At 42.7% G+C, this 24,636-nt stretch overlaps 1 protein-coding gene across 2 annotated transcripts in view; it reads left to right on the forward strand.

The window, feature by feature from the left end:
• Window positions 1–19,583: 19,583 nt before the first annotated feature.
• FAM91A1 (family with sequence similarity 91 member A1) overlaps window positions 19,584–24,636 on the forward strand; it is a 45,213-nt gene continuing 40,160 nt past the window's right edge. The window contains exon 1 of one of the 2 annotated variants that reach the window (XM_070632008.1): window positions 19,584–20,360. In XM_070632008.1, the coding sequence (XP_070488109.1) occupies window positions 20,289–20,360 (72 nt within the window). In that variant the 5' untranslated portion in view covers window positions 19,584–20,288. Of the gene's footprint in view, window positions 20,361–20,591; window positions 20,710–24,636 lie in introns of those variants that run through there. The other variant, XM_070632010.1, reaches the window with a different exon arrangement.

Here is a 24,636-nt window from a genome sequence, read left to right on the forward strand (position 1 = left end):
GCCATGTGAAGACACAGACACACTGGAGAAGGCCGGGTGATGACAGAGGCAGAGATTAGGGTGATTTGGCTGCGAGCCAAGGAACATGAAGGACTGATGGCCACCACCAGACACCAGGAAAGGGCAGGGAACGATCCTCCTCTGCAGATTTCAGAGGGAGAACAGTGCTGCCAGTGCCTTTATTTTGGACTTCCAGCCCTCAGAACTGCAAGACAATAAATTTCTGTTTTTCTAAGCCACCCGATTTGTGGTACTTCATTATAGCGGCCCTAGGAAACTAATGCAACAGCTAAAAAACCAAGAAACTACAGGCAACTGATCTTCGACAAAGGTGCCAAGAACATGTAATGGAGAAAAGATGGTCTCTTCAATAAATGGTGTTGGGAAAACTGGATAGCTACCTGCAAAATAATGAAGGTAGACCACTATCTATACAAAAATAAACTCAAAATGCATCAAAGACTTGAAGATATGTCCTGAAACTATAAAACTTCTGGAAGATAATATAGGTAGTACACTCTTTGACACTGAACTAAAAAGGGTCTTTTCAAATACCATGTCCTCTCAGACAAGGGAAACAAAAGAAAAAATAAACAAGTGAGACTTCATCAGACTACAGAGCTTCTGCAAGGCAAAAGAAACTAGGATCAAAATGAAGAGACAACCCACCAAGTGGGAGAAGATATTTGCAAATCACATATCTGACAAGGAGTTTATCTCCATAATATATAAGGAACTCACACAGCTGAACAATAAGAAAGCAAACAATCCGATCAAAAAGTGGGCAGAGGAGATAAACAGACATTTTTCCAAAGAAGATATACAGATGGCCAATAAACACATGAAAAGATGTTCAACATCACTAATCATCAGGAAAATGCAAATCAAAGCTACACTAAGATATCACCTTACGCCTCTTAAAATGGTTATAATTGCTAAGACTAAAAATAACAAATGTTGGAGAGGGTGTGGAGAGAAGGGAACCCTCATACACTACTGGTGGGAATGCAAACTGGGCAGCCACTGTGGAAAACAGTATGGAGATTCCTCAAAAAACTAAAAATAGAAATACCATATGACCCAGCTATCCCACTACTGGATATCTACCCAAACAACTTGAAATCAACAATCCAAAGTAACATATGTACCCCTATGTTCCTTGCAGCACTGTTCACAATAGCCAAGATGTGGAAACAGTCCAAGTGCCTGTCAACTGATGATTGAATAAAGAAGATGTGGTGTATATATATATATATATATAATATATACAATGGAATACTATTCAGCTGTAAAAAAGACAAATTCATCCCATTTGCAATAAAATGGAAGGACCTAGAGGGAATTATGTTAAGCGAAATAAGCCAGTCTGAGAAAGACAAACACCAGATGATTTCACTCATATGTGGAATATAAACAAGTACTTGGACAAAGAAGACAGTTCAGTGGTTACCAGGGGAAGGGGGGTGCAGGGGGGCACAGTGGGTGAAGTGGAGTACTTACGTGGTGACAGACAAGAAATAACATACTACTGAAATCTCACATTGATGTTAACTGTTGAGAACTCAATAAAAAAAAAAGGTAAAAAGACCAAGAAACAAAAACCCCTTATCAGTTGCCATGATTCTCACAGCAAACACATTATGTTGTGTAATGTATATTTAATAACATTTCCAATTGTTACTGAACCAGGTTCGTTTTTCCCACTGTATGGCATGCCGATCACCAAGACAAAGAATTTGCAGCAGAGAAAGGGTTTATTCACAAGGCAGCCAAGCAAGGAGAGGGAGAACAAATTTCAAGTCTACTTCCTTGAAAATGAGGATTAAGATATTTATGGGATAGTGGGACAGTGTGTTCTGAAGTGTGTGAATTGATGATTAGAGATAAGGAGATAAGATAAGAGATAAGGAGAAGTGAAGTAATTGATGATCTGCCCAAGTGTAACCAAGCTTCATGGCTCTTCATAGGACGCATGCTCACAAAATAGCAGCATTAGCATGATCTGGGGGTAGAGTTTTCGGCCTCCTGACTTCAAAGGGTCACCTATTGGTCATTCATGTAGGCCCAGTTGATGAGTCAGAAGTCTCAATCTGCCTGAACTGGACAAGGGGTCAACTCTTAGTTCCTGGGAAACTTAAGTACCCATTACTATGGTGACCCAAGTGTCAGAGACGTTATCTACGGGGGGGTTGGGTGGGAGGGAGGCTTAGTAACGCATTATCTAACTACTTTTGCAAACAGACAACCAACTGAGTATAGTTAAAGAAAGTTGGCTCCTGGGCCTGCCTGGTGGCGCGATGGTTAAGTGAGCACGTTCTGCTTCGGTGGCCCCGGGTTCGCCCTGGGTGCAGCCATGGCACCACTTAGCACGCCATGCTGTGGCAGGCGTCCCACATATAAAGTAGAGGAAGATGGGCTCAGGGCCAGCCTTCCTCAGCAAAAAGAGGAGGATTGGCAGCAGTTAGCTCAGGGCTGATCTTCCTCAAAGAAAAAAAAAAAGAGAAAGTTGGCTCCCGGTTTCAGAAATACTTGGGGAAAATCTCATATTACACGATAGCAAGACCACCAGTATTTCAGATTATTCTGTAGCCACACAGTACTCAAAATAACAAAAGCACATAGATACTGGTTTTCTAAATATAACTGTCAAGTTGAACTCTTGCCTAATATCTATTTCTGCAGGGAAAATTAATAGTGTTTAACTTATTTACTGTAATTTAGATAGAACCCAAAAATTATTGTTGATTTTTGGACTGATATTTTCCTCCACATAAACAAAAGCAAAAATGTTAGTATTTTGTCATGTTTGTTTATAGTTTTTTTCCCCTCTACATTAGTTAATAAATTCCCAAGAGCCAAGACAAACCTATTGTTTGGCAAATCCCCACAGTGTTTGCATGCAATGGCTACTTCATAAAAATTGTTGCTTGACTAAGACAAGAAGACTGAAGTCTGCAGGAAATGATTATAGTTGCTGAAAATAGCTATATTTCTACATTCTTATCCTTTTCCAGTAGTAAAACCCCTGAAAGTAACACATTTCATCTTGCAAGCGTAAAATGAAAATCTCACAGAACAAAATGCCTTCTTCACTCACTGGTTAGCAAGTACTTATTGTATATTTGCCACATGTAAGACATATACTAGGCTACAAGGTGTATGAAAAATCTAGAACACAGCTCCCACCTCTGTCTTGTCAAGTGCCTCTGCTCTAGTTGAGAAAATAAAACATCCATATAAGAAAAACACCTTGACTTCATATAGCATTTTGTGGCAAAAAAGCAACTCATAGCACTGGGAGAGCAAAGGCCTGCATTTTAGGCTGGTCTCTGGTACAGCTTAGGAATATAGTCATATCAGAGTCACAGTCTACAGTTCTTAGGTTTCTGCTATGCCACTGTAAGAGTTAGTTTTCATCTCTACATTTACCTCCAGACCTAAAATACTGCGATTGGACTTGGATCCTAACCTTAAAATTTGGATTTAAGAAGGTATATTGTGACTTTTTTGATTGCAAGTAATGAAAAGTCTGACTCACAATAACTTAAGCAAATAAGGAATTTATTGGCTCACATAATTAGAAAAAACAGTCGGCTTCAGGCATAGCTGGATCCAGCTACTCAAAAAATATATTCCCAGGAGCCACTGTGTCTTGCCGTTTCTCAGTTCTGCTTTCTCCCCTCTCAAAGGCAAGATGGATGCCAGCAGATCCACATTTTCATCCTCACAATTCCAAAACTGGGGAAAAGAAAATGAGAGTGTTCTGTTCCCTTAAGTTTGAACCCATGTCCTGGTCTGATTCTCTGGCCCAGACTGGGACTCACGCTCATCTCTGAACTGGCCACCATAGCTGGTGGGACGTTGTGAGGACTGGGTTTCACGTCATGGCTAGAGCTGAAAGAGGAGCCAGCACTACGCAAACCAAGTGGCCTGAGTGTGGGGAAGGAGTGGTTACCCAGAGAAAATTAGGGTGCTCCTAATGACAGAAGGGGGAGTGGATGGTAGGCTGGCTAAAACAAGAAATGTCCAATACAGAAGAGCAGAAGGAGCAGCATACAGGAAGTAAGACAATAGAGAGAAGAGGGAAAAGGGAGAGAGATCATGAGGATGGGAGGAGAGGGTGGAATTAGCAGCTCAAGAAATGAGTATGTAGCATTGTGGGGTGCAGGCTGCCCCCCAGCTCAGCCCTCACCCCGCTGTGTTGGTTTTTTCATTTGTTTCCCTGCTGACACCGTTCTCACCCCGGAACAGGACTTCCCAAGGGCGGGGACTACCTCCTCTTCACCTTCCTCGCGAAGCCTTGTATGACGCCTGACTTACAACATGTCTTTGCTGGGTGACTGAGAGCAATGAATTCTTTAGGGAGCTGTTGGTCATAGGCTAGATTTTGTTACGACAACTTCCAAGGGATATAAAAATTTCTTGAGCAGGACTTTAATTCCTGCAAATACTCCTTGAGTAAATGGATAATTTGGCTGAAGAAAGTGTGTGTGTGTGTGTGTGTGTGTGTGTGTGTGTACACAGGTTTTTTCACTTTAAACCAATGCAGGTTAGGAAGACAGATTCTGACCTACTCATCGAAAAGGGAACAAGTGTGTTTGTGCGAGTGATTCTGTAATTCTTAAATTATTCCCCATTAGCATTCTTTCAAAGAAGACTTGTTAGCGCATTCGACTCCATTACTTACTTAATGAATTAAAAGAATTAAACAGATAATTTATTGAGCGTCCACTATGTGCTAGGCACTCTGCTAGTCACTGGGGATTGGTGGTGACAAGACGAAGTCTGGGTCCTGGCGGAGCTTGCATTCTTTTGGGGGGAAACATAAAGAAGAAGATAAAGACAAAAGCAACATAATTACAGATTGTGAAAAGTGTGATGCTGTGACAGAAATGAGTAGGGTGATATGAAGGTGAGCAAGTGGGGAGGCCAACCGTGGGGGGCGGGTAAGAGGGGGCTGTGGGAGGAGGGGGCCTTCCAGGCTATGGTGAGGGATTTGGAGCTCATTTGTAGACAATTGCAAAACCAGTACAGAATTTTAGGGAAGAGAGCGGCAGGATCTGAGTTACTGTTTGAGAGATTGCCTTGGTTGTGTGTGTGCATGATGGATTTCAGGGGGCAGAGCTGAAGAAAAGAGACAGGTTAAGAGGCTTTTGCAGGGGAGCGGGTGAGAGATGCGGGTGGTTTGGATGCATAAGTGGGTCTAGAAATGGGCACAGATTCGGGAGTGGAACCAAGAGGACTTGCTGCTGGGTTGAATGTGGGGATGGAATGAAAAGGAAAATCGAAGATGTCTCTCCCAGATCTGAGGCTCAAGCCCCTGTGTAGAAGGTGGTGCCGCTAACCAAGGGGAGGAAGACTGGGATGGGGGAAGAGATCTCAGGGCAGGGGGATCAGATATTTGGCTTTGACTATGTAAGCGTGAGATGTTTACTAGACACCCAGGTGGAGATGTCAAACTGGCAGCTGGGTATGAATGACACCTGGGTTAAGATACCTTTGGGAATCATCGGCATACATGTAAGTCATAAGCTGGGTGGAGATTATTGATGGAGAAGAGAAGCGGAGAGAAAAGAAGAGGACCCAGGACCAAGCCTTAGATGTGCCAATGCTCACCTACTGGATAAAGGCAGAGGAAGAGACACAAAGGAGACCGTAGGGTAGCAAGTAAGTTCAGAGGAAAATTGGAAGAACGCGGTGTCTAGAAAGGCAAGAGGACGTTTTAAGAAGGAAAGTGGTTAACTATGCTGAATACACCTGAGAGTAATATGAAGCGAGCAAAGTGTCTAAAGTATATTTTATTTGTAAAAATTAACCTTATAGGTTTTCAGGAATACACATATCACCTGAACAGAAGCAATCTTTTCTCAGATAGTTTTATTTTTAATTACTAGTTAATAATAAATAAATCCTTATTTAATGAATTTAAATATTTTAAATTAGTAAATTTAATTTAATTTGTATAAAGAGCTTTGGTTAGAATCAGAATCAGCCTGGTGGGGATGAGGTAGGGTGGGTGGCTGCTCACAAGGTCACTCCAAGGACATACAAGTTTCCTTGGCCATCTCGCTCGCAAGCTGTCCGTGACATCCTGCTTCTCTGCAATTAGCTGGTGACCACAAGTAAGTCGCTTTCTCTTTACGGGCTTCCATTTTTATAACTCTGAAGTGAGGGGGTTAGACCAGTGCCTTGTAAAGTCTCTTCCATCTTAAGGCTCTTTTGAATCTAAGACTCCAAATAGGACCATTTATCTACCCTTTTCCTACTAAAGTGCATTAACATCAATAAAAAACAATGTTTTTTTTTGTTCTGAAATTTGCTAATTTGTTGGCATTGCCTGCGATAATGTGCAAAAGAATCTTTTTATTTCTGACTATTCATCTCATTATTTTAGGCAAAGCAGGGTCAGTAGCAAGATGCAAGATCCGCGTTTCCAGACGCTTACTGCTTTTTATGGCATCTTAAAGCCTGTTCCATGTTATAAATTAAATTTTGCTTTATAAGGGTACACCATGACCTAAGATGCCTACGATAAGAGCTCCTCGACTTTTGAACTCCCCCAGATTCTGGTTCTGTGTTGTTGGCTGACTTCAAGACCTGAACTTTCTATAAAGAAGGTACATGTTGAAAGTTATTTGCTCTGAGGCCCTTTGCTCTCTCAAGGACCACAGCATGTGTGGGCTCCCCTCAGGAGTCGGATAAGCTTTATTTGATGATCTACACATGGCAAAAGGTAGACTAATCCAGTTCCATAAAAATCTTTTTTCAGCCTGCATTTCAGATCTCACGAATATTCCAGAACTCCCTTTAAATAAAGGCTGTAGAAAATGGTAATATAAGTCATGCATAGTGATTTAATCCGTGATTAAACAGATAGTTAATAGAACAGGAAGTTCATAAATCACTTGCTGACCATTTTGCCCTAGGAAACGCAGTTGCCAAAGGGTGAAATGAAGGGTACACATCCCTTTTTAACCGATATCCAAGGCTTCCTAACCTTTCCTGATAGTGGAGACTACTTTTAGAGATAGAATTCTTAAAGTAACAAATGGAATCAAGCATTACTAGGAATTTAATTAGTAATTTAGATACAGAGAATTGTTTTATTTTCCATAACTCATTTTTTAAAATCCCCCTTTTAATCCCACTCTTATGTTCATCAGGTCCCTGAGAAGTGCAGGTTGAAATTTTGATTTTACTTTTGGGGTACATGTTCAGTGGCTAGAAAACAGGAAGCCTTTTAAATTATCAGGGAATGAAGATATCTAGCCAGATGCTATATACGCAGAAAATGTTTAATAGGTAGCTGAGAAAACAAACAAACACACAGACAAAATAATTATGTGCTACATGAATGCACAAAACGAACAGTGGAAAGAATTGAAAAAGCCATTTTTCCCCCCTACCAAATATAAAAATCTCATATGGATGAGGATTCCTCTTCTATATAAAAATATTCATTTGTTGTTTCAGTGTCATCGGGGGAATTCCGGGAGTGAAGGGACATCTTATTGGGGCAAATGTTTAAAACTAATTAGTGCAATAAAGACCATTAAAAGGAACATTTTTATTTGATTGAAAAGATACACAAGACCTTCTTGTAGAAAAATCAAGTGCATTGTACTGGCATGTGAACATCACTCAACATCAACAAGAGTAAAACCTCAGGTGCCTAGTAATAGATATTATACACACTGCAGAATTTTAATTTGGTAGAATTTTGTCCACAGCAACCCACCCAAGATAAGATTGTCCTATGGCACCTGAAGGGAATCCAGATGCCTGAGAAGCTGGAGGGGATTGGAATGGAGAGGGAGGCCAGAAGCCAGTGTCTCTTGGTGTGGTGATTGTGCCGGTTAATTTCATGTGTCCCCTTGACTGGGCTAAGGGATGCCCAGATAGCTGGTAAAACATTATCTCTGGGTGAGTCTGTGAAGGTAATCCCAGAAGAGATTAGCACTTGATTCAGTAGACTTGAGCCAAAAAGATCCGGCCTCATGGATGTGGGGGAGCATCATTCAATCTGTTGAGGGCCCAACTAGCACAAAAAAGGCGAAGGAAGGGCCACTTCCTGTTCTCTCCTCTTGAGCTGGGACATCCATCTTCTCCTGCCCTTGCACATTGGAGCTTCTGGTTCTCAAGACTCCTTCAGACTTGGACTGAATGACACCCCTGCTTTCCCAATCCTCCAGCTTGCAGATGGCAGATGGTGGGACATGTTGGCCTCCATGACTGTGTGAGCCAATTCATAGAACAAATATATATATGTAATTCATAGAATAAATGTATATATATATAACGTATGTGTGTATATATATTTATCCCATTGATTCTGTTTCTCTGGAGAACGCAGTCTAATACACAAAGATTTACTAAAGTTACAATATTGAGTTGAAAGATGGGTTTGATATTTAAGGTTATTAACACCCACCCCTGTGTTTCATTCCACTTGACAACCCTAAATGTTTTATAAATGTCTGCTGAACTAAACCAAACTCACCTCCCTCCCTACTCTGTGATGAGCACTATGCAAATGTTAAAGATATAAGTGATAAAGGCGGTATTGGTGTCATTGATTGCATCATTGGTGAAAAGACAGATAAGCATCATTTCCTATGATGTGGAAGGTATTCTTGTGGAGGCAGCCCTGCTCCTAGGCCTGTGTGCACCTGGACACTCATTCAGTATCTGGGAGTCACTATCTCATGGCTCAGATTTTGACCAATGCGGGGTTGAAGACCAGAAAGAGCCAACAGTTTCCTCACCCTTCATCTCCCCAAATAACTGTTTTGAGGGGTAGTCATTTCATACTGCCTCTTGAGAGGTGTCCCCCAGGGGTAAGCTACTAACTGTGTTTTCTTGAGCAGCTGTGGCCTGCGCAGGAACATAGTATCTTACGTGTGCTTTTTGTTCTTTCCTGCCTCGTACTGTTTCCCCCTCAATCTTGCTGGCCTGGGATCGTACCCCCTGATAAAGTGTTAGCACGTAAGCTTTATCCATCTCTTTGCTAGAGAACTGAGGCTAAGAGGTTGTTTTTTAAGTGTTTGGAATATTATCCCTGGGTGGTATGGGGTACCTAACTTAAGGTGAATGAGTAGAGGATGCAGGAGAGGGAGAGGAAATTAGGAAAGGCTTCCAGAAGGAGGTGAACCTTGAGAAGGGTTTAGAAGGAAAAGTAGGATATAGTCGGACAAAGTGGGATTGATAAAGGAAGATGAAACAACATGAGCAAAAGTACAGAGACATGGAACCATGTTGTATTCAGGGAAGAAGGCTTCTACTCGGAAGGCTAGTAAAAAATGTGGGCAGTCTTGAAGTCTTACTAATATTACAGGGGTAGAGAGAGGCTGCTTTGACTTCTCTCTCAGTTAAACCTTCCACTGAGGGGCGGGTGAGAGGGGAGAGGATTTAGATGGCATATAGGAGGCTGAAGATTGAAGCCGGCTCGTAGACATGTGCCCATCAATGTTGCCCCACACGATGGTTCGCTTGTTTGTTTGCTGTTTTAATTGGTTGCCCATCAATTTTACATAACACTCAGAATTCCTGTTTCTCTTGAAAAGTCAGCCCTGGTAGTAAGGGTTTATATCCCCACGTGTAAACAAATGACTGGAACTGAGCAGCTGATGTCCGCGTTCGATGAAGCACGAGCGCTTGGGTTTGCACAGTCCCCTCTCCCTCTGATCTGGCTCGTGCTACTCGTTAGCATTCCTTGCCAACTTCTTCTAGCATTTGAGTTTGCAATTCTGGGAATTCACTCAGTGCTGGGTAATCTTGGACCACTGAGAAAATCTCTGCCACCTCAGCTTCCCAGGACTGGATGCCCCCATAGCCATGGAGCTCATCTTTTTGGGACTGAGATGATTGACACAGTACCTTCGTCTTCTGGTCACCAGCTGCTGATTCAGACTCAGGCATGGGGAAGTCTGACTGATGAAGCTGAGGGCTCATGCTCATGCCTTAGCTGCAAAGGTAGCTGAGAAAAAAAATATTTGGCAATTATTGCTTCTTTGACTGGAGATGGGCTCTGCCTCCCAGCAAGATGCATGAGATGCTTAAACATTGAGCAGACAAATGAATGACAAAAGTCCACTAGAAAGGGGTTGGCTGTCTCATTGTGGCATGCCCACCAATCGAGTGCATGAGAGGATTTTATGTGGAACAGGAAAACTTTGCTTTGATAGCATGCATTATTTCATGTGTATTAGGAAAATACAATGAAGACAATAAACCTATGAAGGACACAAAAAGTTTATAAAGAGTGTGAAGGGTGACAACTAAAAAAAAACATCTTGAGCAAATAGTAATTTAGATAATACTTGGAAATAATTGAATTATTATTGAAATGACTGAACTTTTGCCAATTGGTCTAGATAAATGCAAATCTTTAAATTTCTCTTTGTGCCAAGTAACAATAATAACGCAAAAGTTTGCATTTGTTTAGTGCCATGGGCCAGACCCTGTTGTAAGCACTTTCCATTTGTTTACTTAGACATCACATCAACTTTGTGAAATGGTTACTATTATTTTCCCCATTTTACTGATGGGGAACCCAAGGCACAAAGCGGTTAAAAGCCAGCGGTCACTCGGTAAATAGTTAAATGAAGATTTGAATTCAGGCTACTACTCTACCTGACAACTGCATAATTAGGGTGGATGTGACTTCCTGTATGATATTGTACCAAAAATCTGCAGATCTGACTTAAGATTTGGGGTCAGAAATCTGGGGGTGAATGCTTTTAGGGTACTCATTTTCACTCCAAGTGGTTCGTAGTCTAGAGGAAAGTTCTCGACCTCCGCACTATTGACAATTTGGGCCAGGTGATTCTATTTTTGTGTATGTGGGGCTATCCTCTGCATTTTAGGATGGCATTCCTGGCCTCTACACACTAGATGACAGTAACTAGATGCCACTAGATGCTTCTCCAATTGTGACAACCAAAAATGTCTCCAGACGTTGCCAAATGTACCCCGGGGACAAAGTTGCCCCTCACTTGAGAACTACTGGCCTAGAGAATTCTGAAGTGTCTCAGTGAGAAGCCCAGCAATAATTACCAGTGTGAGGAAATGATGTGACTAGGCAGCCCTGGTATGTTTTTCCAGGTGTTCTTTCACAGTATCATGTCATTATTTGTTAATAACAGGTGTGTCTAGTTTCTCATATCAGAAATAAATACATGGTGTCACCTTGTGCCAGCTACGGGTTTTTAATGCAATATGTGGTGAATCTTTAACTTTGTGGTTTACTTATAAAATGAACAATCAGCTCCTTATTTTTCTAGAATCCGGTGGCCGTAGACTTGGCAAGAAACTACAAGTGACCTCAGTCTCTTTAAATATTTAAGCCAGTCCACATTTCTTTCCTTGACTTGGTGTTGGATCATATCAGGAATTGAGGTGGGGGGGGGAGTTATATGTAAAATACGACAGGTTATAAACTAGGTCTATTTGCTCATTAGGATTTTAAATACAAAGATCCATATTATGATCATGATATATTAATACATCATAAAACATTGAAGAGCTAAAAAAGGACGAGTCATCTCTCAGGTGGAGCTTTCTGGTCACTAAATCACTGACATCAGAGTCTAGCAAGAACATCACTTAATCCTTTTTATTTTATTGTGTCTTGGCTTCCATGGCATCTCCCAGTCCCTCCCCTGCCAACCAAAACACCTTCCCTTCCAATCCATTAGGATCTATTCAAGCATTAAAGCTCAGTAAAAAAGGCACCTCCTCTGTGACTGCTTCTAGAATCCTTAATCAAAGAGTCACTTCCTTCCACTAGACCTGTGATCGTCTTGTACCCATCATTGTATTCTACTTTATGTTCCATCGGATCAAGTATTCTCAACCCTACTAGATTGTAAATCATTTAAGGGTAAGGATCATGCTTCATTGACCTCTGTATCCCCAGATACTTAGCATAGTACCTTGTATATAGAAACTACCTAGCACATTTTTGTTAATACACATTTTGTATCCTTTTGTTAAGTTAATCCTTCTGTAGAATGAGAAATCATTGGCCGGCGGCAAGACAAAGTCAGTTGCTAAAATCTCGTTGGGCTGCAAGGATCTGGAGGTGGTGGGATCCAGGTGTCCAGTTTTATGATCCTCTTCCCTTATTTACAGAGCGAGAGGTTTTCCTTAGCCCAAAATGTTGATTACTTTGTGTTTCTTTCACATTTTGGGGTTAAATTACCATCTTTCATGTTAATTTCATTGATGAAATCCATGAAACAATCTTGTCCCCTATATTCTTTGTAGCTCAAGTCAGGGTTATCTGCCTCAAAGAATCCCACAGGAACTTTATCCTTCGAAGGATTCAGTTCCCCTGGTAAGTCGCAGTTGGAGTCTTCTCAGTTCTTCCTCTTTCTCAGTGGCCAATGGAACCTGCCTTGCTTCCCCTCCTTGACACGCCCTGCTGTGTTTGCTCCCCTAGGATCCTGATGTGTGGACACTGATGCTCTCTTAGAAGGCACATAGTGAGGGACTGTCCCTCCAGCTCAATCTTGCTCCTCACCTCCTATGTGCAGAAAATAAGCCTTAGCTTGGATTAAAGCTGGCAGTTGTTTTGGCATTGAAAATGTTCATACATGACTATTCATATAGACAAAGACAATTGTAGCTGCTTTATTTGGATGTGGACCTAATCGTCCTCACACTCTCATCCCTTGGGTAGTGGGAGGGAATGGGGGGTCTTAAATCTACCGATTAGGATACTTCGGTCTCTTCCCGTTTAAACACAGTCATCTCACTGGGGCAACGGTTTCTATTCAGCAAATGCTCCACATGGAAGCTTTCATCTTCCTCCTGTTTATCCTCAAGATATGCCAGTGAGAGCTAAAATAATTCAGAAGAGCCTTTCTTAACAAAGCCTGGCTTTCCAGACTACTGTCTTTCTCAGACTCAAACATCCTATTTTTATCTCAAAAGGTGAATCTTGACTTTCTCTTTGCCTTATCTTGTCAAAAGCAAATGGATGATGCTGGCTTTTTGATTCGCTTTTTTCTGACTTTTGCTTTCCTGGCCCTACCTTTTACCAAGGACCTGATTCAGTTGGTTACATGGTTCTGTTGGCTTTCTATATCCCTTAACAGAAAAAAAGAGAGAAAACAAAAAGAAATTACTATGCATTAAGGCTGTACAAATTCTAAAAAGATATGGTCACTAATGACGTTTAACCAAATCTTCACAAGTCTAAAAGAAAGAGAATTTCACATTTCTGTAAAGCGAGAGAACAAGTGCTTACCCAGACCTGGGCCATGAAATAGCTGATTGACGTTTTCCTGGGATCACTGTAGTTGTAGCCAAGAAATATTTTATCTCTTACTCAGATCTCATTTATAGAGGTCATGAAACAGTCCTACTACACTTGACTTTAATCCCTGATCACAGTTTACACTAGCAGACAAACTCCTATTTCCTGTTCGACAGGAGATTACATGTTGCCAAAGGTGTAAAGTTTGAATGACATAATGTAGAAGGAAGCAAAAGTATTTCATTTAAGCCAAGTTTTAAGCCACTCTTTCAATACATCCAAAGAAGCTAAAAAGATCTGAGATGGACCAACACTGTATCTGGAACACAAACTCAGATAATCTCCATATTAGTAATTATGGATTCTCCCACCAGTTATAAAGGAGTGGGGGAATTATTTCCTTGGTCCTACATGAAGATTGAATAGATGCCTGCTTATTTCTCGTGTGAAAAGCGTAGATTGGGGGAGTCATTTTGCATATGCAAAAAATTTATTATAGTTGGCCATGGAATTATTGAGTGGTACAGTGAGAATGGATGTTAGAAGTCAGCTTTGTTCAAGCTCCTCATCTTACAAATTCACTTCAACAAATGCTTATTGAGACCCTGGGGCCCAAGGAGGCCTGATAAGTGGTCGTCAACACTTGCTGTGCATTGAATCTCCTGGGGATATTTTAAAAATATGCAGGACCTGGGCTCCAGCTGAAGCATTGTGATAGAATGATTTGGTGTGAGGCCTGGACATTGGTAGTTAAAAACATTTCTCAGAGGCCAGCCCTGATGGCCTGGTGATGAAAGTTCAGCATGCTCATCTTTGGTGGCCCAGGTTCAGTCTCCCATGACAGAACCATATTACCTGTCTGTCAGTAGCCATGTTGTGGCAGCAACTTACATAGAAGAACTAGAAGGACCTATGATTAGAATATACAACTATGTACTGGGGTTTTGGGGAGGAAAAAAAAAGAGGAAGATTGGCAACAGATGTTAGCTCAAGGCCAATCTTTTCCAGCAAAAAAAAATAAAAAGCAGATAATTTTCATGTTCCTAGGACTACCCTCTCCCCACGTTTTTCAAATAAAAGAAAAAAAGAAAGAAATCTAGCATTCAAAGTTTTTATTCTATCTCTTGTCCACATACTTAAATTAATTTGATGAAGTAATGAGGAAAAAAATGAGAGGAACTCTCCAGACTCCTCCCCACTTCCATAGTCTTTCGTAACCTCATCCCTTTGACCTCTTTATTTATTTTTCCAACAAGTCCAACCTCTTTTAAAAAATAAAATTGAATAGCGTCTGTGGAATTCATAAATCCCATTCACTCAAAATGTGATTTTATTCTTCATCATGGATACTGTGAAAATGCTTTCAATTAAGGAAAAATCATGCTTTGTAGCTGACTGACTTATCCTGTCTGCCTGACCTACCAAAGGGCACAAAACTTTAGGCTCAATGGTGACCTTGAGCTGACCTTGAGGACTGCCCCGCAGTCCTACGTGCATCAACTTCCAAGGAAGAATGGACAGTATTTGGTGCTATTAGATACTGGAGACAAATTAGAGAAAAATTTTCAAGGACTTTAAGGCCTGAGATATTGGTTTGGAGAAAAGTCAATGGTTAGAAATGGGAAAGTAAACAATATGCAGGTTTTAGGTATAGAAATGTTGTGTGAGATCAGCCCCTAGTGGGCCCCTTAATTATTACAATTGTTCAGCACTTGAGTTGAGTTGATCTGGCTTGATGTTGGAATGTTCGTTTCCACATCAGACCACAAATGCTCTAAACACAGACCGCCTTCAGATGGCAGAAATATAATGTCCTCTGTATTACAGAGAAATGTATAATATTAACCTTTCACAGGCTATGTGGCAGAGGATCTTTCTGCCTCTAAAACAAACTTGTAACTCTTCGGTTGTTTCCCGTCACTGGCAGAAGAAAGTCCTAGAAACTCCTTAATGTAGAGAAAGATGACGCCACATGATTTTGCTCCTTCCCACCTCTACATCCTCAGCTCCTGATTCTTCAGTGTCCCATTCCCAGTGTCAGGATGAGATGCTTTCCAGGTAGAGCAGGAGGGAAAAGCATTCCAGAGAAGGGTCTCCTATATGCAAAGAGCCAAAGGGACTCCACAGTGTGGCATGTTTAAGGAATTGCAAATATCTTGGGATTTCTGAAGACTGTAATGCAAGAGAGGATGGACAGCAGGGCCTGTCAGTCTAGCTTTCATTTCCTTCACTTTCTACAGAGTCAAAGGCACAGAAATATTTCTCCACTCTGAAGTAAACAGGGGGGGATGATTTTCACAGCTGACAGCCTCCATAACAGAGGCTGTGGGAAGTAGTGGGGAATGTGGCCGGGGGGGAAAGCCCACCTTCTGTCTAAGCCGGGTAGCCTCTCCTCAGCTCCACTGACTAGTGTGGGAAAAGGGGTCTAACGCTGTGCGATTTTCCACATTTTCAAGAGAATTCCCAAATCTGGATTTTTATGAGAATTCTTCTCCCTCTACAACATCTATTCATTCACCTGATATTTAGTGAGTTCCTACTGTGTGTATTCTAAGCCTGAGGACACGGCAGAGAACAAAGCAGACAAAAATCCCTACCTTTGGAGTATTTCCAGCCTAATGGGGGAGACAATTTTTAAAAAATTTTTTTTTTTTTGAGGAAGATTAGCCCTGAGCTAAGATCTGCTGCCAATCCTCCTCTTTTTGCTGAGGAAGCCTGGCCCTGAGCTAACATCTGTGCCCATCTTCCTCTACTTTATATGTGGGATGCCTGCCACAGCATGGTGTGCCAAGCAGTGCCATGTCCGCATCCGGGATCCGAACCGCCAAACCCCGGGCTGCCAAAGTAGAACGTGCGAACTTAACCGCTGCACCACTGGGCCGGACCCAGGGAGACAAACAATTTTAAAAAGTAGGTAAGTTATTAAATGTATTAGATAGTAATAAGTGCTATGGAGAAAAATCATGCAGGAGAGGCTGATGAGGAGGACTGGAAATGGGTGACAATTTGGACAAGGTGGTCAGGGAAGGCTAAACTGAAAAGGTGACATTTGGGAGCTGAGATGTCACATAACTAGTTCACTCATTTGATACATTCAATGGTATTTATGTGCCAGGCATGATTCTATGTCCTGGAGATAGACTGATGACTGAGATAGACAAGGTCCTTTCTGCCACAGAGATTATAGTCTTGCTGTAGAGACAGACAATAAACAAGAAACCAAACAGGATAATGTCAGATAGTGATTTCTTGCAACAAAGGAAATAAACCAAGGGAATGTGTCAGGGAGAGGAGTGGGGGAAGTGACTAGGTTGGACAGAGTAGTTGGCAAAAGCCACTCCAAGTGACAATGGAGGCTGCCTGTTGTGCAAAGGTCTGGGGAAAAGCATTCAAAGTAGAGGGAACAGCAAAGGCAGAAGCCAGCCGTGAGGTGGGAACAAGCCAGGTCATTACGTTGAGCATCAGGGGGCGATGAATTGCTTCATGGAACAGAGCAGAGCGCACGCAGAATGGAGACTCATGACCGAGGTAAGGCCCAGGCAAAATCGTGAAATAGAAAATGTTTACAGTGACATCTCCCCCATTCTTTTCTCTAGACGCCATTTCCTCCTCTACAGGAGCTTCTCGGGCCTCATTTAATCCCTGAGCTCTTTCTCTTCCAAACCTGCTCTCAGAAAAGTATGTGATAACTGGTGTATCTAAAAAGCGGAAGACTAAAAAGCTATTATTCTCCCTAAGGGTATTTACATTTCAATTACAATGGTTTAATTATGAAATTTGTTGCATCAGCTGTTTGGGTGTTAGAGTATTTTATTGTTGGGGAAGTATGTTAATTTCCTATGGCTACTGTAACAAATTACTGCAAACTTGCTGGCTTAAAACAACACAAACTTATTATCTGAGGGTTCTGGAGATCAGAAGTCCAAAGTTGAGTCGGTAGGGCTCTGTTCCTTTTGGAGGCTCTGGGGCAGAATCCCTTTCCTTTTCCAGTTCCAAGAAGCTGCTCACATTCCTTGCCCTGTGGCGCTGCATCTGCTGGAATTGTCACATCTCTGTCTCTGAATCTCAACTCTCCTGCCTCCCTCTTATAAGGAAGCTATGATGATGTTCAGCCCACTCGGATAATCCAGGATCATCTTCCCATCCCAAGATCCTTACGTCAATCACACCTGCAAAGTCTCTCTTGTCATGTGAGGTCACATATTCTCAGGTTCCGGGGGTTAGGACATGGCCATCTTTGGGGGCCATTATTCTACCGACCACAGGGAGTGATATTCTGGGGTCTGTGAGATTAGACCACCAGACAGCTCCCTACGTTCAGGTTGCTTCTGCTCATTATTTTTGTTGGAATTTTAGGAATGTAAGAGTTCTGTAGTCTTTCTGAAGGGCAGATTGCCCAAGCCAATTGGGTAATTTACCTTAGTCCAAGTTGGGAAAGCCAGATAAGACTGACTCTCATTGCGCGTGTAGTTTTCAACACATAGTTTACCAACAAGGTTAATTCGGATGGTAGCTTCCAGGACAAGGCTTCTAACGCTGCAGGTTCTGACCTCTCTGCAATTTTAAAAGCAAAGGTCTACTGAAGCAGAAATACCGGGGGCCTGATTCAAGGACCTAAAAAGATGGACATTATTGTTTACCAAAAAGGCAAGATGATGTAATGAGTGATCCATGCGGAGGCCAAAAATGTTTTCCTGCCTGGTACTTAAGGGAGCAGTCCTGTTCCTGAACTTCCCAGCAGAGGGGGCCATTGATCCCTGTGGGTGAACTGCTTTGTTTCCAGTCTCTGAAAGACTGGTCACCTTGGGTGGAAATGAGGCAGCTCAGTACTTTAATTAGCACCCTGTATTTCACAAGCCAAACTCTATTGCCAGTTCCTACTCTGAAGGGCTTGTTAACTGGATTCTTTCCAGACATGTAGCTTTGACCCATTACTTCCTCCAAATTTCTGCTTTTCTCAGCCAAGTTAGAATCTTTTCTATTCATCATGGTCAAATTTTCAAAGATCTGTGGCTGACTGATTTAGCGGGTGTTAAGTTCACACCACTATCCTCTGTCTACTTTCACAGTTTTTGATGTGTCCACACTATACTCAATATTTGTTGATAAACAAAAAAGATGTATTTAGCAGGTGATCACCTGTTTGCTATAAGTAGTTAAGATAATGGTTTACAGGGGTTTTTCAACTATGTTGACTTTAATTTTGATTGTTACTTATGTTGCATTAAATTCAAGTTAGACTTTGGAAGATTATGGGTTCTCCCACACTTAGAATTATTAAAAAATTATTTTTTGGGCGGCAGGGATTAATGTTGTTGATTTTAAATGAACACTGTCTGAATTGGAACAGGACGCAGAACAGTTCGGTGAGTGAGAGCCTGAATCAAGGAATTAAAAGGATGGCTCTGGCATGAGACAGCCTCGGGCTCCAGTTTGGCTGTCACTACCACCTGTGTGGTCTTGGGAGCAAGTCATGCTGCCCTGCTAAGCCTCAGTTCCCTCCTCTATTAAACTGAGATAGTAACAGTGGCATTCTTTCACAAGGTTGGGAGGAATAACTATGGCAAGTCAAGGGCTTGATGTGTAACAGGCAGGCAATCAATATTTGTTGAATAAATGTCTCATGGTCAGAGTTCTGTTAACTTTAGCTATGATGATGAGGGTCTGCAAACATTGGATTCAAAGTACTTAGTTATGGGTTTTTATAATTGGATAACATGAGACCAATACATGGATGCAAAGGCAGTTTGGACCACATTTGTTTAAACTCATCAGACATAATGGATTTCCTGCTACGCATCAGACTGGCCACTTGCTCAGGCGTGGGCTAGGCATCTTATAAAAAATTCTGAGTATACATCTGTCGGTGTATAATACAACATTATTTAAAACCATTGTTTAAAACTGAAAAATAGTTGCAAAAGTACTGAACATTTCTCTGGTCGCTGCCAATAACAATGGCCATGGGTTTGCTAAGCTAGTAGTAACAAATTCTGGAAGAAATTGTTCCCAAAGATCTTCTCACTAGAACTGAAATTAAAATAGGCTGGATTTCTGCCTTTAAAAAGTGACTGAGGGCATATGGAGCAGAAGCAGTAACAGAGCTGCACGCAAAGAGTCTTTATCTCCTAGATTCCCTTTGAGCCTCCCCCACTTGTCAGCACCAGCCATTTAAAATTTCAGCTTGCAGAATCCCTACAATTTAAGAATTTGGATCTTTGAAGTAGAGCCCATAGTTTCTCTTCCACAAGATGCAGCCACTACCTGGAAGTGATGAAGGAGCACCAGACCTTTGCTCTACCACTCTTCCGGCTGCTCGCTCAATTGGGGTGAAAGCTCTGACTTATAATCCTTCTCGAGCCTGGACCCCACCCACCTGGCCGCGGTTGGGGGTTGCCTATGGACGGCCCCCAGGGGGCTCACTGCTCTTCCACTATTCGAAGCCAGCCATGGCTCCCTTCCCAAGTCGCTCCTTCTCAGACAACCGACCCCACTGCCTGACATCGCCTGCTCCTGGGCCTGCGGGGTTCGCATTTTGGGGAAACTGGGTCATCCAACAACGGCAACGCAGACCCAGACGATTGTCTTAATTCATCCAGAGACGGAAAGCTGGAGCCGAAGCACACCTGCAGCGGCGCGGTCACCGGGGTCCCCGTCTGCATCGCCTCGTAGCCCCGCCCCGCAGAGGATCGAGGGCGGGGCCAGAAGCCAGCCCGGCGCCCCGCCCCTTCTGCCTCGCGCCCGCGGGCGGAAGTGACGCACGCCCACAGCCATTTCCGGCGGGCCGAAACTAGGAAGAAACTTGGGGCGGCCGAGGCGCTCCTGCAGCCGTGTCTGCTGCGCTTGTGCCCCGTGGCCCGGGCCGCGCCGAGCCGTCGGGAGCCCTGGCCATGGGGCAGCCCGGGCTGTACGCAGTGTGAGGCGCGGGGCCTCCCGCGGGCTCCGCTGCCAGGCCGAGGGCGGGCAGGCGGGAGGCGGCGTTCCAGCCGCGGTCGGGCCGCCGCCGCCCGTCCGCGCCGCCGGCACCATGAACATAGACGTGGAGTTCCACATCCGGCACAACTACCCCTGGAGCAAGTTGCCGGCCAACGTGAGGCAGGTACGGCCGGGGCCTGCGCCGCGTTCACCCGCTGGCCTCGCCCGCGCGGCCGGGGCTGCCTGCTCTCGGCTGGCTCCCGCCCTTCCCTCGCCAGGGGCTCGGGAAAACCGAGCGCAGCCCAGGGGTGAAGGAGGGGACGGCTCTGGGGCCCCAGGGGCGGGATGGGATCGTTGCTAAAAGGGATGGAATGGTGTCCCCTGGACTCGCCTGGCGCCTTTGCCCGCAGCATCCATTCAGCCAGGCACGGGGCTAGGCTCCTGCGAAACGGATTTAAAGCACGGCCCCTGAGCCCCAGAACTTCAGGAGGATGGGACGGGGACGAGAAACGAATGAAAGCATACGTTACAGGGTGAGAGCAGCGAATGCGTACCTCTCTTATGGTATATGTGGGCTCACAGAGGAGGGAGAGAGACATTATCCGGGGAGTGTCTGGAGGATGTGCAAAGGAGGCATTTAAAATGGGCCTTAAAGAGTTAGCTAGATGAGAGGGAGTGAAGCTTTTCCAGGGAGAGGGAAAGTCATTTTAAAAAGCTTGGACGAGTGAAAGCGTGTGTCGAGAGTAGCGAGCGACTTCATATCCCCCGAGTTTGGAGGTGTAGATATATTGATGCGTTTGGAGGTGCAGTTTTGTGAGTGCGTGGGGGCCGGTAGCAGACGGGGCTGGAAGAGCAATCGGGGCCAGATTTTGAAGGGGTTTTCCACTTTGTTTTGTTGGACTTTGTCCTCCAGACAAGATGGGTTTATTAGAGATGTTTCAACAAGAGAGTGACATGAGGTTTTGTCTGAGAGTTAATTCTCAAAAGTTGTGTGTCATTTTTATCAGTTTAACAAGTATTTATTGAACACCTCCTGCGTTCTGTGCCTTGTTCTAGGTGCAGGTAATTTGCAGCAATCAACAAAACAGAGACCCTCGCTTCATGGAGCATACATTTTAGTAATGAAAGATAGATGGTAAACACATAAATGAGTAAATACATAACATGGCAGGTGGTGTTAAATCTTAGGAAGATAGTGTTACGTGCTGCATATACATTTACGTTCTCTGGTCATCGATTGACCTCCCATTCTACTTGGTTGAGAGTGAAATTCGGTTTCCCATGGGTGCTGGGCAGTTATATTTGGAAAGTTTGGGATAGTGGTGGTGATGGTATAAGAGTTATTACTTTGCCTCCTCTGCCAGCTTGGGGGCTCATTTCTAGGAAATGAATAATTTAAGGCTCTGGGATGCATCATGTGGCCGAGAAAATGTTTTCACTTTAAGATACCAAAAAGACAAGACAGTAGAAAGATAATTTAAGGAACTCAGAGTTCTTGGTTGTCAGTGGCTGCCCACGTGGCATTTGTCTTGATCTGGAAGAATGTGCTCTCAACCTGAAGGAGGAAGTTTCTCTTGTTAAACTCCATAGAGGGTTTCGGTGGACACTTGTTCTGTAGGGTTTTGTGCCGTATCCAAAGACAGCAGGAAGAACCGACAACCCTTCTTTGCTCTGTTTCCATTTTTTCTCTACTCTTCCTTTCATAAAAATCAATGTAGCGTGATGGAAGAAAGATGGATGATTCGATTATGTTCAACATGAATAATTGACCTTAATTAATATTGGCAAAAACTTTTCTCAGCCTTAGTCATGACTCTTAAATACAATCATACAACAGTGTTATAATCAGGTACACACATGACATTAAATTTAAATTCTTTTGGTAAGATCACTTAAAAGAAGAGGTGTTTTAGCTTAGGATAAGCTTCCACTTGTAGAAGGTGTTGGAAAACCCATCTGTGCAAGTTACCTCCATGGACTGTCTCTGGCCCTGCCACTGTTTTCCTAGGTCAGGCTCCACCTTGGATCACTAACTACAACAGCTTTCTATCTGGTTTCTTGCCCTCAGAATAGGACCCTCCCATCCATTCTTCACACTGCACTGGGATGAGGTTTCTCAAATGCAAACCCAAAATTCCCTCGCTACCTGTCTCCTGTAGATTGCTTGTAGCTTCTTTTTGAATCTCAGGTATTAACTTCCAGGAAGGTTTCCCTAAGCTTCTAAATCTGGATCCCTTGACCCTCAGATCTGTTGCTGCAGCCCTGTATTTCTCACCCCCAGCACTATGTGCATTTTCTGGTTACATTTGTTGTTTTGCTTCCGTATTTTGAGCACCTGTGTCCTAGTTGGCTATTAGTAAGTCTGTTTGGAGCGAATGAGTGATGGTATCAGTCTGAGATTTTTTTCCAGGAAGTAAAGCTCAGTCAGTTTAAAAGTGGGTAATATTCCTTGTAGGAAAAGAATTTGTTTGTTAGCGTTATAGATACTAAGTACTTTGATAGAGTTTCCAGTAAGTTTTGATGAGTTTAATTTGGAAATGACTCATATTTCCCAGTTCTGAAAGCTGGGGGAAGCCATTTAGATTAAAAAAAAAATGAATTTCAAGCCAATAGGTTTTTATGGACGAGATGAAATATTTTTGTGTGATATGGGCTATACTAGACTTTAAAAAATACGTTAAAAAGTTGTGCATTCGGCCGTTATTTTGGGATTTTTCTGTAGTTTACCAGTATCTTGTATTCATTGTTCAAAAACAGTTTATAGTTATTTTATTTTGAGGGAAATCTTATGAGTTTCTGTATAATCCAAGAAAGGTCAATTAAAAAAAATCCTGTTTTTTATTTTTTTGGGAGGCAGTGCACATTGGGATTGGGGATTGTTGGAGCAAAAGCTTAAGAAAAATTCTTTATGCTTGTAGTATAATCTGATGCATAGAGTGTTTTACAGCCACTACCTATGTCGCTCCTTCATCTATTAGGGTTCCTTTTATATGCAACCCAGCTTCATCTGTCAGACCTGGTCAGTTTTCTGCAGGGTCAGCACTGTCTCAGAGTAAAATGACCTTTCTTTAGTTGCCTTCTGTAGTGGCAAGTGTTTTAAAAAGTGGATGGTGGGAAATTTGGGGTAGGAGTGGGAGAGAAGCCAAAGAATCTTCGTGAACAAAGCAGTTGTAGTTGATGTATGTGGGTAGTAAAGAATAAAATCAGCTTTCAATGTAGTTTTTAGTTATTTGTGTGCACACATGTGTATTGATCCGGACCACTCATCGCTTAATGCCTATTGCAAAGATCTGTAGATATTTAATAGATAATCTCTTAAACTAGCTTACAAATAACAGACCCTTACATTTTGTATGAGTTGCTTGATTTACACTTTTTATCCTGGAGTTACCAGAAATGGAGTTTGAAGGGAAGAAAGTGGTTATAAGTTATGATAAATTAAGGTTTTTTATTTTTTCTTTTTGCTGAAGAATATTCCCCCTGAGCTAACATCTGTTGCCAGTCTTCCTGTTTTTTTCCTTTTTATGTGAGCCACCGCCACAGCATGGCTGCTAACAGATGAGTGGTGTAGGTCTGCCTGGGAACTGAACCCAGTCCACTGAAGTGGAGCATGCCGAAGTTAACCACTAGGCCCTGGGGGCTGGCCTTTTTTTTTCCCTACAGGGGAAGATTTGCCCTAAGCTAATATTTGTGCCAGTTCTCCTTTTTTCTTCCTTTCCTCCCTGCAAAAACCCAGTACGTAGTTGTGTATAGTTGCTAGTTCTTGTGGATCTTGTATGTGAGCCACCACCACAGCATGGCCGACAAGTGACGTAGTTCCGCTGACGGACAAGTGGTGTAGTTGCATGCCCAGGAACTGAACCTGGGCCACCGACGTGGAGCATGCTAGACTTTAACCACTAGGCCGTAAGGGCTGGCTCAGTTAAGGGACTTATTTGAAACAGAAGAGCAAATCCTCAAGTTTGGAAGTTGCTGAGATTTTTCCAGATTGTTTACTATGTGAGTGTGTCTGTGTTTTGTGTTCCTTGAGAAAGACACTTTTATTTGGCATTAGAGCTAGAGGAAACTCTTTTAAAGTTTTGCAGAAAGCCTAGTATTTTGAATCTCGTAAAAGTTTTCAATACTGACCCTGGCTTTGGTGCCACTGAGGATGGTAGAATAGTTTCTCTACAGTGAACTCTACTCCTGGTTACATATAGTGTTAAAATGGATGTAAATAATATAAGCACTTACATTCCAGCAGTAGTGTGAGTTATGGTTTAACCTGTGGTAAGCTAATTAATCCAGATGCAGGAAGAAAGATTTTTAATTTTCTCACGTCATGTCCCTTTTCTCTTAAAATGCTGCCCACTGGTTCCAATTATGAACCAGTTTATGTAGATGTGAGTTTCATCTGTCTTGTGAAGATTGCCTTAAGTGAAAGTATGTGTATGGATGTTTATCTTGACTTTCAGAAACCT

Source organism: Equus przewalskii, chromosome 8 (assembly GCF_037783145.1).
Source record: "Equus przewalskii isolate Varuska chromosome 8, EquPr2, whole genome shotgun sequence".
Lineage (NCBI taxonomy): Eukaryota > Metazoa > Chordata > Mammalia > Perissodactyla > Equidae > Equus > Equus przewalskii.